The 15,025-nt window shown below is 44.2% G+C and overlaps 1 protein-coding gene across 1 annotated transcript in view; it reads left to right on the top strand.

The window, feature by feature from the left end:
• cog5 (component of oligomeric golgi complex 5) overlaps positions 1-15,025 on the top strand; it is a 151,666-nt gene that overhangs the window by 132,037 nt on the left and 4,604 nt on the right. Inside the window, exons 16-19 of the mRNA XM_047389471.1 lie at positions 3,844-3,906; positions 6,527-6,630; positions 10,960-11,197; positions 11,305-11,381. Coding sequence (XP_047245427.1) covers positions 3,844-3,906; positions 6,527-6,630; positions 10,960-11,197; positions 11,305-11,381 — 482 coding nt within the window. The remainder of the gene's footprint in view (positions 1-3,843; positions 3,907-6,526; positions 6,631-10,959; positions 11,198-11,304; positions 11,382-15,025) is intronic.

Genomic DNA, 15,025 nt, shown 5'->3' with positions numbered 1-15,025 from the left:
ATGCTTTTCAAATTTGTATTTTTAAAACAACACAAGACAATGGTATAAACCTTTGTTTCACTTCACTATTATGTACTGCTTTTTGTCGATGTATCTCTTAAAATCCCAATAAAATGCTGAAGAGGTCTGAATAATTTCTTAAGGCTCTGTATTTGTTCAGTGGGTTCTTCTGTTTGGGACAATTACTCTAGTTAAAATACCTTTTAAAAATAAATAGTCCAACTGCTGTCTTTGTATGTCATTTAGTATCCAGATTTACAGTTAGCTAGTACACTTCACTATGCATACTCTTTCCAGCTTGACAGTACTCAACACCACTAAAAGTACATTATAATTGTATGACAAAAAATGCTGCAAATATTCTTACACTTCTAACCAGCATAGACAAAACTCATTACTTGACAAACATTTTGATTCTGTCATGTGATTTACCTGCAGGCAGTTGGTACTAATGCATTTTTCAGGCATAATCTCACTGTGAGTCAATTGTCAGATAGCCTCTATGGGAAGAAACTTGTGCCATCAGAAACGGAATTTGAATTGCTCCGACTAAATCTGTATTTGTGTATTTGAAATTAAATGCATTGGTTTGAAAATGAATTTCACTAAACTGAAACTGAATATAATTATTTAAAACTGAATTTGTTTGCTTTGAAAATTGCTTTGCTTTGTATTGAAAATTTTGTTTGATTACTTTCACTTTCAGGTCTGAAATTCAATTTCAGTTCCAAAATTCAGTTTTTTGTGTCACACATCCGGGTCCTTGAAGCCAGAGATTAATCAAACACAGATTGTTTTCAAAATCCCACTGGGTTTCGCCAATGGGTGGAAGTTAAACAGATATAATTCAGTCAGATAAATTCTGATATTTATGTTTAGTTTATTTATTATAATAATAATTGTTATTATTTGTATGCTCTGCAAATAAACTGATTTAAACTTTGTTCCTAAAGTTAATATGTTAGTGTTTAAGTTGTTGAAAGCTTTACAAATAAATTAATCAAATGGTATTTGTCATCAATGTACAGTACAGACCAAAGGTTTGGACACACCTTCTCATTCAAAGAGTTGTCTTTATTTTCATGACTATGAATATTGTAGCTTCACACTGAAGGCATCAAAACTATGAATTAACACATGTGGAATTATATACTGAACAAAAAAGTGTGAAACAGCTGAAAATATGTCTTATATTCTAGGTTCTTCAAAGTAGCCACCTTTTGCTTTGATTACTGCTACACACACTCTTGGCATTCTGTTGATGAGCTTCAAGAGGTAGTCACCTGAAATGGTTTTCACTTCACAGGTGTGCCCTGTCAGGTTTAATAAGTGGGATTTCAAGCCTTATAAATGGGGTTGGGACCATCAGTTGTGTGGTGCAGGAGGTGGATAACAGTACACAGCTGATAGTCCTACTGAATAGACTGTTAGAATTTGTATTATGGCAAGAAAAAAGCAGCTAAGTAAAGAAAAATGAGTGGCCATCATTACTTTAAGAAATGAAGGTCAGTCAGTCCGAACAATTGGGAAAACTTTGAAAGTGTCCCCAAGTGCAGTCACAAAAACCATCAACGCTACAAAGAAACTGGCTCACATGAGGACCGCCCCAAGAAAGGAAGACCAAGAGTCACTTCTGCTGCGGACAATAAGTTCATCCGAGTCACCAAAATCCTCATTTATGAATCGAGACCAGAGATGTCTTCTGGTGTTGCAATTGTGGCTCAACGCCTTTGATAATTACAACCGTTAAATACTCAGTAATAATTAATAACTATTACCAGAGATGTCACTGTTTAATCGACCGTTTCTGCCGAAACGTGTGGAACTTCAACCTTATCTTGACTGACGAGTCACTCTGGCACAAAATAAACACAAAACGCCTTCTGTTTTTCTATGTGAACATTTATTAAATCACAGCCCTGATACAATCCGCTCTTCCGATTTAATAATCTTCACCTTCTCAAACATGCAAAATTCTACACAAAAGGGGTAAAATATCTAACTAAACAAAATAAAGTAAAACAGCAGTGGATGCGTATGGGATCAAACCAGCAGTTATGGCAAAAATGATAATATGACAAAGGGATGTGGTGGTGAGTGGAGGTTAGGAGCGTAGCTCAAACTGCAACTTAGTCATAAAACATCCCCCAACTCTGCGCGGGGTGAGCACACAAAGCGTTATAAAACTAGTAGGCAGTGAAGTTGAAGACAAAGAAAATGGTGAATTTCACCATGAGGTTATTATAACAGTCCAGTCTCACAGCGCACCTGCGCACAGGTGTTTGCACGGTAAAGACACACTTGCGAGACATGGCGGTCTCCGAAAGTACCAGCAAGCTTCACACAATGGCATGCACATACAATTCAGGACACATTAGACTCTAAATGGCGACTCTAATCGCACTAAAAATCTCCTCTACCCTGCCCAGCTATTCCTCATAAAGAAATAAAAAAAGGTTAAAATAAAGGATGGGTTTTACTTGTTCAAGTTTTCCTTCTGGGGCAGCGAGTGAGAGAGAAAAAGGGGGGGTGAAACGTTGCTGCGCGTCCGCAGTTAAACTCCAAGAAAGCAGTCAATCTTCGTCTGTTGGCCTCCTTGGCGAAAAGGAAAAAAATTATCTGACCATCGGCAGTTGACTAGAAACCAAGCAAGGAGGGAAGGTTGCGTCTCCTTGAAACTCCGTGGTTTTGGTTACGTGTTAAACTCATGTCTTCGAACGGCAAAGTGAAATCTCTGGCCTTCTTATTCCAGAAACCTCAGTTATGAATTTTTCGTTGGCCAACGAAGGAGAATAAGTAAAGACTCCACGTGGGACTTCTTCTTCTCCAGATGATGCTTCAGATGTTGGTAACCGTATCACGGTCTCCAGCTGAAGGCGAGTTTTCAAAATGGGCGCCTTCCTATATAGTGTCTTGTGACGTCAGACTTGGGATGCCCCGTCATATCAACCGCAGTGCCCGCCGGGATTTGTAGGAACAGGCTATCCTGCGGTACAAAATGGCCGATGACGTTGGAAAGGGCACAGTGGCGTCCAGCAACGTGCAAATGGTCCAATATTCAGCAAACAAATGGTCCAACAGCAAGATCATAAAACATTAAAACATATAACATTTTAAAACAAAACAGCGTTACAAGCAATCAGCAATATGTAAAAGGGTAAATAAAAACCGTGTAGTCATTTCTAGTAGAGACAGCATTATTAACCTTCAGGCTCCATTTGTTTGGCTTCACAGCTCTGCGCTTCACGCTAACACGGATGCTAGGCAACAGAAGGTACGCTGAGGTAAAGGCAAGAGAAACGCAGACCGACATAACACCAGCGGCACACTAGACTAATCTAGCATGTTTAGCTAATAGCTACAGGTAGCATAAGTGTTACTGTTTGACCATCATTTGTTTACATGACGCTTCTTATAGATGCTCTTTTGACTTGGTGATTGACATCCGCCAAGCTCATGTAGGAAGTTTAACCTGATGTGAAACGTTGATCAATGAATCTGTGTTTGATTAATCTCTGGCTTCAAAAACCTGGATGTGTGACACAAAAAACTGAATTTTGGAACTGAAATTGAATTACAGACCTGAAAGTGAAAGTAGTCAAACTGAATTTTTAATACAACGAAATACATTTTAAAAGCAAATGAATTCAGTTTCAAACCATAAAATTCAGTTTCAGTTTAGTGAAATTAATTTTCAAACCAATGCATTTAATTTCAAATTACACAAATACAAATTCAGTCAGAGCAATTCAAATTCCATTTCTGATGGCACAGGTTTCTTCCCATATTGCTGTAGTGGACTATTTTTGCCTTTGCTAACAGCTGTGTTTGTCTGATTTGCAGATTATTTCTGGTTTGGGAACATGTCCACCAGCTGCAGTAGATGCCCTCTCATCTTCTTTGGAGGTATCAAAATTTTTTGATCACCATCCTGTTTTCCTATTTATCAAGGATGCAATTCGTTCGTTCGTTCGTCGTCTTCCGCTTATCCAGGACCGGGTCGCGGGGGCAGCAGACTCAGCAGAGACGCCCAGACGTCCCTCTCTCCAGACACCTGCTCCAGCTCCTCCAGGGGGAGCCCAAGGCGTTCCCAGGCCAGCCGAGAGACATAGTCCCTCCAGCGTGTCCTGGGCCGTCCCCTGGGCCTCCTCCCGGTGGGACGTGCCTGGAACACCTCCCGAGGAAGGCGTCCAGGAGGCATCCGGTATAGATGCCCGAGCCACCTCAACTGGCTCCTCTCAATGTGGAGGAGCAGCGGCTCTACTCCGAGCTCCTCCCGGATGGCCGAGCTCCTCACCCTATCTCTAAGGGAGTGCCCGGCCACCCTACGGAGGAAGCTCATTTCAGCCGCTTGTATCCGTGATCTCGTTCTTTCGGTCATGACCCAAAGTTCATGGCCATAGGTGAGGGTAGGAACGTAGACCGACCGGTAAATTGAGAGCTTTGCTTTTCGGCTCAGCTCTCTCTTCACCACAATGGACCGGCACAGTGCCCCCATTACTGTGGCAGCTGCACCGATCCGTCTGTCGATCTCCCGCTCCATTCTTCCCTCACTCGTGAACAAGACCCCGAGATACTTAAACTCCTCCACTTGAGGCAGGAACTCCCCTCCAACCTGAAGAGGACAAGCCACCCTTTTCCGGTCGAGTACCATGGCCTCGGACTTGGAGGAGCTGATCCTCATACCAGCCGCTTCACACTCGGCTGCGAACCGCCACAGCGCATGCTGTAGGTCTTGGCTAGAGGGGGCCAGCAGGACCACGTCATCCGCAAAAAGAAGAGACGAAATCCACTGGTCCCCAAACCAGACCCCCTCCGGCCCTTGGCTGCGTCTAGAAATCCTGTCCATAAAAGTTATGAACAGGACCGGCGACAAAGGGCAGCCCTGCCGGAGTCCAACATGCACTGGGAACAGGTCCGACTTAGTGCCGGCAATGCGGACCAAACTCCTGCTCCGCTCGTACAGGGACCGGATGGCCCCTAATAAAGGGCCCCCGATTCCATACTCCTGGAGCACCCCCCACAGGGCATCACGAGGGACACAGTCGAATGCCTTCTCCAGGTCCACAAAACACATGTGAACCGGTTGGGCAAACTCCCATGAACCCTCGAGCACCCTGTAGAGGGTATAGAGCTGGTCCAGTGTTCCACGGCTGGGACGAAAACCACACTGTTCCTCCTGAAGCCGAGGTTCGACTATCGGTCGGACTCTCCTCTCCAATACCCTGGCGTAGGCCTTACCAGGGAGGCTGAGGAGTGTGATCCCCCTGTAGTTGGAACACACCCTCCGGTCCCCCTTCTTATAAAGGGGGACCACCACCCCAGTCTGCCAGTCCAGAGGCACTGTCCCCGACCGCCACGCAATGTTGAAGAGGCGTGTCAACCATGACAGCCCTACAACATCCAGACACTTGAGGTACTCAGGGCGGATCTCATCCACCCCCGAAGCCTTGCCACCGCGGAGCTTTTTAACCACCTCGGTGACTTCAGCCTGGGTGATGAAAGAGTCCAACCCCGAGTCCCCAGCCTCTGTTTCCACCACGGAATGCGTGATGGCAGGATTGAGGAGATCCTCGAAGTACTCCTTCCACCGCCCGATAATGTCCTCAGTCGAGGTCAGCAGTCTCCCGCCCCCACTATAAACAGTGTTGGCAAAGCACTGCTTCCCCCTCCTGAGGCGCCGGACGGTTTGCCAGAATCGCTTCGAGGCCAACTGGTAGTCCTTCTCCATGGCCTCACCGAACTCTTCCCAGGCCCGAGTTTTTGCCTCTGCCACAGCCCGGGCCGCAGCACGCTTGGCCTCACGGTACCCGTCAGCCGCCTCAGGAGTCCCACAAGCCAACCACAGCCGATAGGACTCCTTCTTCAACTTAACAGCATCCCTTACTGCCGGTGTCCACCACCGGGTTCTGGGATTGCCGCCACGACAGGCACCGCAGACCTTACGGCCGCAGCTATGGGCAATTTAATGCAATTTAAAAGACCCTCTTTTATTTATATAAACACGCACACATGGGTGCTCAGTGTTTTCACCAAAGGAAACACCCAGCAGAAGCAGAACATGTTCATTCATGAATATGACCACTTGGATCAGCCTTTACCCTAGAACTGATTTTAAAGTCTATTGTAAAGAGGAAGATAAAGTGAATGTCGCTCCTCAGTACTGTGCTGCTGAAGTGCTTGCTGCTTCTACCGATCAGACAGCCAGTTTAAAGTAAGATAACCATGTAGTGCCCTTTAGCAAGTCTACATTTAATATCAGTCCTGTAAATGGTATCCTGTTAGGGCTGAAATGCCTGGCTCAAACAAAGATACAGACATAGACAGATGTAAAACGATCCACATAACTGATGATGTAGCTCTCTGACATAAATTATCATCCTGCCTCATGTACATTCTGCTCATCTGACTCTTATGTGTTTCTATGGCAACAGGTAGACTCTAAAAGCTGTGTTGGGGCTTAGAAGCTGTTGGTAGGTTTAGGTCTGTGTCCTTCACTGTGCCTGTTTACCTGTTTTGACCTTAGGGAGTGCAGGCCCTGATGAGCAGTGCAGTGCAGCCTCTGCTGCAGTCTGTGAGTGAGTCCATTGAGGCAATCATTATCACGCTTCACCAAGAAGACTTCTCAGGGTAAGACAACTGCTCTCAGAGCAGTTTTTCCTCAATTAAGTAAAAGTAAGAAATCTGTGAGACCAGGTGGACTTGTTGGCCTTCTATTAAAAACAAATAAATATTCCTATTCATGTAAGTTTCCAGTTGAAACATGTCAAGCAGAAGAATCACCAAAAAGTGCTGTAACTACATACAGTGGGTAGAACGAGTACACTACTCAAAGAAATAAAGGGAACACTTAAACAACCCAATATAACTCCAAGTAAATCAAACTTCTGTGAAATCAGACTGTCCACTTAGGAAGCAACACTGATTGACAATCAATTTCACATGCTGTTGTGCAAATGGAATAGACAACAGGGGGAAATCTTTGGCGATTAGCAAGATACACTCAATAACCGAGTGGTTCTGCAGGTGGGGACCACAGACCACTTCTCAGTACCTATTGCTTTCAGGCTGATGTTTTGGTCATTTTTGAAAGTTGGTGGTGCTTTCACACTCGTGATAGCATGAGACGGACTCTACAACCCACACAAGTGGCTCAGGCAGTGCAGCTCATGGCACATCAATGCGAGCTGTGGCTAGAACGTTTGCTGTGTCTGTCAGCGTAGTGTCCAGAGCCTGGAGGCGCTACCAGGAGACAGGCAGTACACCAGGAGACGTGGAGGAGGCCGTAGGAGGGCAACAACCTAGCAGCAGGGCCACTACCTCCGTCTTTGTGCAAGGACGAACAGGAGGAGCACTGCCAGAGCCCTGCAAAATGACCTCCAGCAGGCCGCAAATGTGCATGTGTCTGCACAAACGGTTAGAAACCGACTCCATGAGGATGGTATGAGGGCCCAACGTCCACAAATGGGGGCAGGACGCTTGGCATTTGCCAGAGAGCTCCAGGATTGGCAAATTTGCCACTGGCGCCCTGTGCTCTTCACAGATGAAAGCAGGTTCACACTGAGCACATGTGACAGACGTGACAGAGTCTGGAGACATCGTGGAGAGCAATCTGCTGCCTGCAACATCCTTCAGCATGACCGGTTTGGCAGTGGGTCAGTAATGTTGTGGGGTGGGGTGGCATTTCTTTAGAGGGCCGCACGGCCCTCCATGTGCTCGCTAGAGGTAGCCTGACTGCCATTAGGTACTGAGATGAGATCCTCGACCCCTTGCGAGACCATATGCTGGCGCGGTTGGCCCTGGGTTCCTCCTAATGCAGGACAATCCTAGACCTCATGTGGCTGGAGTGTGTCAGCAGTTCCTGCAAGATGAAGACGTTGAAGCTATGGACTGGCCCGCCCGTTCCCCAGACCTGAATCCGATTGAGCACATCTGGGACATCATGTCTCGCTCCATCCACCAACGTCACGTTGCACCACAGACTGTCCAGGACTTGGCGGATGCTTTAGTCCATGTCTGGGAGGAGATCCCTCAAGAGACCATCCACCTTCTCATCAGGAGCATGCCCAGGCATTGTAGGGAGGTTATACAGGCACGTGGAGGCCACACACAATATTGAGCCTCATTTTGACTTGTTTTAAGGACATTACATCAAAGTTGGATCAGCCTGTAGTGTGTTTTTCCACTTTAATTTTATGTGTTACTCCAAATCCAGGCCTCCATTGGTTAATAAATTTGATTTCCATTGATGATTTGATTGATGACATGGTCAGCAACAATGCTCAGGTAGTCTGTGGCATTGACACGATGCTCAATTGGTACTAAGGGGCCCAAAGTGTACCAAGAAAATATCCCCCACACCATTACACCACCACCACCAGCCTGAACTGTTGACACAAGGCAGGATGGGAACATGCTTTCATGTTGTTGACGCCAAATTCTGACCCTATCATCCGAATGTCGCAGCAGAAATCGAGACTCACCAGACCAGGCAACGTTTTTCCAGTCTTCTTTTGTCCAATTTTGCTGAGCCTGTGCGAATTGTAGCCTCAGTTTCCTGTTCTGACAGGAGTGGCATCCGGTGTGGTTTTCTGCTGGTTCGACGTGTTGTGCATTCAGAGATGCTCTTCTGCATGCCTTGGTTGTAAGGAATGGTAATTTGGGTTACTGTTGCCTTTCTATCAGCTCGAACCAGTCTGGCCATTCTCCTCTGACCTATGGCATCAACAAGGCATTTGCGCCCACAGAACTGCCGCTCACTGGATATTTTCTCTTTTTCGGACTATTCTCTGTAAACCCTAGAGATGGTAGTGCATGAAAATCCCAGTAGATCAGCAGTTTCTGAAATACTCAGACCAGTCCATCTGGCACCAACAACCATGCTACGTTCAAAGTCACTTAAATCAACCTCCTTCCCCATTCTGATGCTGGGTTTGAACTGCAGCATATCGTCTTGACCATATCTACATGCCTAAATGCATTGAGTTGCTGCCATGTGATTGGCTGATTAGAAATTTGCGTTCACGAGCAGTTGGACAGGTGTACCTAATAAAGTGGCCGGTGAGTGTAAATATCAGAGGTTGGGTTCTGGCTCAACACACAAAGCAAGCCCACATTTATGGGAAAGGGTCAAATGGAACAGCAACGGGACACTATCTATCAAAGCAGTGACATTGATATAACTTATAAAACATTTCTAAAAATATTCATGACATGATGAATATTGTCTGCTGAAAATCTATAACAGCTACGAAAAGTACAATAACTGTACTTTAAATTAAAGAAATTAAAAAGCTAAAAAATAGTTTGGTTTGTAACAACCTGTCTTGAAATGTCAGCAAGACCAATATAATGTTGTTTGGGAACTCTAAAAGGAACTGAAAATACAGATAAATTGAGTGTTGAAATGGTACATGAAGTACAAATTTCTTGATGTCATTATTGATGAGAAACCTAACTGGAAACCTCACATCATATACATTCAAAGTAAAATACTTTAGGATATTTTACTTTGAATGTATATGATGTGAGGTTTCCAGTAAAACTAAAGAACGGTAAAGAATGCAGAGTGTTTTTTCATCTAACACATGCTTTCTTTACCGTTCTTTAGTTTTACCAGATTTAAATTATTGCGCAGAGGTTTGGGGAAACAACTATATAACAACACTACAGTCATTAATCAGACCCGGTACCGGGATTATACTAAACCACAGTTTATGCATTCAAAACTATTAAAGCCTACTGATATATTTAAACATCTCTAATCATTTACAAAACTAAATTTAACCAACTGCCAGAAAATATGTTAAACCTTTTCAAGAGAAGGGAAGGTGTTTGGGTTAAGAGGTTACCAAACATAGATGATTAGAGCAACAAGAAAAGGTTCCTGTACAGTGGGGTATGTGGGGTGAAGCTTGGATCAGTCTGAATGCTCATCCAGGAGGAGTGACTGCTACAAGTCTCTGACTTGATGCAATCTGCTGGGTTTCCTTAGATAGAAAAACTTTTTATCCAATTTGAATAAATAACTGAATCTGACTGCACTGTTCAATGGTTAGGATTAATTGGAATGTATGTACCTGACTTTTTAATTCAATTGAATGTGGAGATAAGCAATGTCAGTCAGTCATTTTCTAATGCTTATTCCATAGTGGGTCGCAGGGGAGCTGGTGCCTATCTCCAGCAGTCTATGGGCGAGAGGCAGGGTACACCCTGGACAAGTCGCCAGTCCATTGCAAGGCAACACACAAACAACCAAGCACACACTCATTCATACACCTAAGGGCAATTTAGAGAGACCAATTAACCTAACAGGCATGTCTTTGGACTGTGGGAGGAAGCCGGAGTACCTGGTGAGAACCCATGCATGCACGGGGAGAACATGCAAACTCCATGCAGAAAGACCCCCGGTCGGGAATCGAACCCAGGACCTTCTTGCTGCAAGGCTACAGTGCTACCAACTGCGCCACCGTGCAGCCCTACAAGCTATGTTCAAGCATAAAACTGTTTAAACTTGGTATAAAAAGAGGATTATAGATAAATATCAGACTTCAGTAATAGTTATTTGTATTACTATTATTATCTTTTATTACTATTATTATCTTTTATATTATTGTACACTATTATTGTCTTTAAATGAAATGTCATGGGGTTTCTACTATATGAAATGCACTTTTTTCATAGTTGTTTAAACAGATTTTGTATAAAATTAAGTATGTTTTTCTTGATGAATAAGAAGTGATGGGAATAATGTTGCAGGAGAATGGGTGGGTTAATATAAGTTTATACTTCTGTACACTCCTTAGAGCATTTAAATATTATATACTAGTAATAATTGCTGTTACTGTCTGCTGTTACATTCAATAAAATTTTTTAATTTAAATATTTGAATTGAATTAAAATTTAATTATTAACCGGTATGAGCCAGTTTTATGAACCTAATAAACCTGTGTTTTCCAGGCCTTTGTCCAGTCTTGATAAGCCGGATGTTCCGTGCTCCTTGTACATGAAGGAGCTGCAGGGTTTCATCTCCAGAGTAATGTCTGACTACTTCAGACAATTCCAGTGTGTGGACTTCATCTATGACAGCACTGAGAGTATCGCCCAGAGAGCCATTGAGCTTTTCTTGCGCCATGCCAGCCTGCTACGACCACTGGGGGAAGGTGGCAAAATGAGACTGGCGGCTGACTTTGCACAGGTATGGAAACCCCAGCTGCTGAGGTCTGAAGGTCCAGTCGCACCCCTTTAAAATGTGTTGTCTGTAATTATACATGCCACTTCTGTCTGTATCTGTGTGTGTGTCAGATGGAGATGGCCGTGGCGCCCCTGTGCAGGAGAGTGTCTGATTTGGGGAAGCCATACAGGATGCTGCGCTCTTTCAGGTCTGTGTGCTCGGATTGTAATCTACTTCACACCAAGTACTACCATAATTTTCCAAAATATTAAAAACTAAAACATCCTTCTCGGCATTTTACATCAGATGCAAACATTTCACTGTACCATTGATTAATAAGGGTTTTCTTTATGTTGTGCAATCAGGGTGCTTATATTATTTAATTATTTCATTAAATATCCATTCGGTCTGTCAAGTATTGTCCTGGGAATACTAGCCCAATAAGGCGGTGGTTGAGTTTGCGGTTCAGGCATTACTGAACAGCAAACTCTGCATACACATATATAAATTCACAACAGCTTCTCCTTAAAAAACAAGAATTTATTAACAGAAGCAATTCAACTCCAAGTTAAACATATTCAGTCTAAACCCTTTACTTGGCTAGAACAATTCTGCTACAACTACTAAGCAAAATTAAGGAAGTTGAGAAACCATCTAAAACGAGAGCTATGAGTGGGACTTCAGTGATCCTGCAAAAACATGTGTAACATAATCACAGTACGTTATGACAAAGGAAACATGACAATCATCAAAACATTAACAACCCAAAAGTTATACTTGTGTAAGCTCTTAGAGTGTGGACTGCAGACATTTTTTCACAGTTTTGGGCTTTTGCGCCACCACCTTTGCTGGCAGGTTCAGGATGGATCCACTTACAAGACATAAACAGAAAAATATGTCAAATGAATAAAGGGACAGGTGAGCAATATGGTAGGACACAGAGGGACATATTTGTAAGAGTTAAGATTTTTACTTAAGTTGCCAATACAGCTAATTTATAGAGATTGAGACTGCATTCTATTTTATTCCCTATGAAAAAAATATTCCAAACAAGTTAGGAGAGAAAAGGTATACTTGACACAAGCAATACTGAGATTACAACCAATTTCAGTTAAACCATTTTGTGTTGGGTACTTAAACAGCATGTACTACTGTTCCAACACTTAGACAGCACTGATTAATCTTAAAGGGCAATTTCATAGACTTTTACATATAGGGTGTTGTGAGCACTATAGATGGACTTAGTTAATGTTAGCCAACATGCTTGTGTTAGCCCGTGTCATGATATGAGGAAAGACGGGAGGTAAACATCTGGGGGAAAACTCTCCTTGATTTAGCACAGCACCAGGTGCCAGCTCCTTCATACTTGAACTCTATTATATGTCGCCTTATCTAGGGCTTCCCCAAGTGGTCATGTAATGAACTACCGTAACTCTGGTACAACAGAAACTAATCTGATCTTACGACATCTCCCCTTTTTTAAAGTTAACCATGGCATGATTACAAACATCTGCAGTTTAGTTCAATGTCCTAAATGGTACATTCTCTAATGTTCAATTAGCTACCCTTTTACTTTAACTCTTTAACCTTAGCTGTCACATTTCTTTCAAGAATATAAGAAAACCAATGTTCTTTCAAAATAAAACCAGGATATCTTCAGAACACATATAGAACAACGCAGGACATCACAGGGGTAGACTGCCCTCAGTCCTAACAGGGATTATTATGCCCTTTTGAAACCTCTCAGTCTCTGAATCTAAGAGGTAGTTTTATTTCATGGCCCCTGGAAGTTGTTCTCACAGGAGTAGATAGTGGAACAGGAGACCCTGAAGAAGGGCTTGCTCAGTGGTGGTTCGGATAAAACAGCCACACTTATAGTTGGGGGTCTGCAGTCCTGCTGTGGCACCGTGGCCTCAGCACTATGTTGTGCTGCAGGAGTATCGGTCCCGGGAACCTCCTGATGATGACGTCTGTTGCGACAGGTCACATTCCCATTGGCCATTTCCACGAGGTAGGATCTCGGCTCAAACTTGCTGATGACTTTGGCAGGTGTTTTCCACCCTTTCTCTCCATCAAGTTTCACTCTGACGTTCTGACCAGCGTAAAGTTCGAGGAGTGGGCGAGCTGAATATCTGCGGTTGTAGAAGAATCTGTAAGAAGCTTTTGCTTTGGCATCCTTTAAGTAGACTTGGTCTGGGATGACCGGGCTTGGCGTAAATCTTTTTCCAGAACAGGAACCGTAGTGTGAATCTGTCGGCCAGTCATAAGTTGCGTTGGACTCGCACCCGTTGCTGCTATTGGTGTGGAGCGATAAATCATAAGGGCTAAGCAGGGGTCAGGCGGTTTAAGGACGTACTTGGCAATCTGAACAGCCCTTTCCTCAGCTCCACTGGATTGTGGATAATGGGGGTTGGAGGTTGTGTTAGTGAATCCATACCTCTGCTTGAACTCTTAGAAATCTGTTGATGTAAACTGTGTCCCATTGTTGCTGACGAGTTCCAACGGGATGCCCCATCTCACAAACATATGTTTGAGCTTGTTGATTAGCTGAGTGCTGGAGGTGGTGATGAGGGAAGCGATCTCAATGTCTCTGGAAAAATAATCAACAACAACAAGATAAGTCCGACCCTCTAACACAAACAGGTCAACTGCAATCCTCTGCCATGGATCATTGGGCAGTGCGGTCACGATACAGGACCAGGTGGTCCAACTCCGATAAGTGACTTCTGGCTGCATAGTATCCGTACAGTGGCGAGCTCTCCACTATATTGCGAGGCCCCCCCTTTCTGGCAAACGTGATTACTTTTTGAAGCTCAGGATCATTTTGTGTGGTCTGGCGGATTTCTTTGAGCTTGGGTGACTTTGATAGGTTTGCTGGCCACCATGGTGTTGACATATGTCTTTACTTGTGTTTCAGTTTCTGGCACATAACTGTCTTTCAATGTATGTCTGGATAGTGTGTTGGCGACTACAAGCTGCTTGCCGGGTACATGTTCTGCAGTGACATTGAATCTCATAAGACGTATAAGTAGTCTCTGGCATCTTAGTGGCATTTTATCAAGGTCATAAGAGTTGATCAGTTGGTCGGTTTGTAGCCAGACATGGTCCATCTCTTGGATGTAGCGGGTGAAGCGTTCACAGGCCCAGACAGACGGCAGACACTCCTTTTCGATCTGTGAATACCTCTTCTCTGCATCAGTAAGCGTACGTGAGCAATAGGCAACAGTGCGTAACTCCCCACCGTGGTCTTGCAAAAGAGCCGCACCAAGGCCGTAACTGCTGGTATCAGCACTGACCACTGTCGGTTTGTTGGCGTCATAGTAGCAAAGGGCTGATGCAGCTATGAGCATTGTTTTGACTTGTTGAACACTCGCTCCTGGGGATCACCCCAAACCCATGCTGTCTCTTTCTTGAGCAGGTCAGTCAGTGGATACAGCACTGTGAACAGAGCTGGAAGAAATTTCCCAACATAGTTCACCAGTCCAAGCACCTGCCGCAGCTGTTCCACATTTGAGGGCTGGGGCATCTTAGCAATAATGTCCACATTGCTCTCATCAGCTTCACGCCATCTGCACTAATGATGTGTCCAAAGAACTGCAGTTCAGTTTTCCCAAAGTGACCATTGGCCCTGTTCAGTCAAGTCCGGAAGCTTTGACCGTCTGCAAAACTGCATCCAATCGGCGGTCATGCTGCTCCTTGGAGATCCATAAACCAGGATGTCGTCCATCACCACAACAGTTCCTTCCAGGTCCTTGAGCATATTACTCATCAGTCACTGGAAAATCTCAGGAGCAGATGTAATTCCAAATGGCAAGCGTTTGAAGCAGAACCAGGTATCTCAGCAGGTATCTC

This window comes from Girardinichthys multiradiatus, chromosome 17 (assembly GCF_021462225.1).
Source record: "Girardinichthys multiradiatus isolate DD_20200921_A chromosome 17, DD_fGirMul_XY1, whole genome shotgun sequence".
Lineage (NCBI taxonomy): Eukaryota > Metazoa > Chordata > Actinopteri > Cyprinodontiformes > Goodeidae > Girardinichthys > Girardinichthys multiradiatus.
The sequence above is the reverse complement of the archived record's forward strand: the minus strand, read 5'-3'. Positions and strand labels throughout refer to the sequence as shown.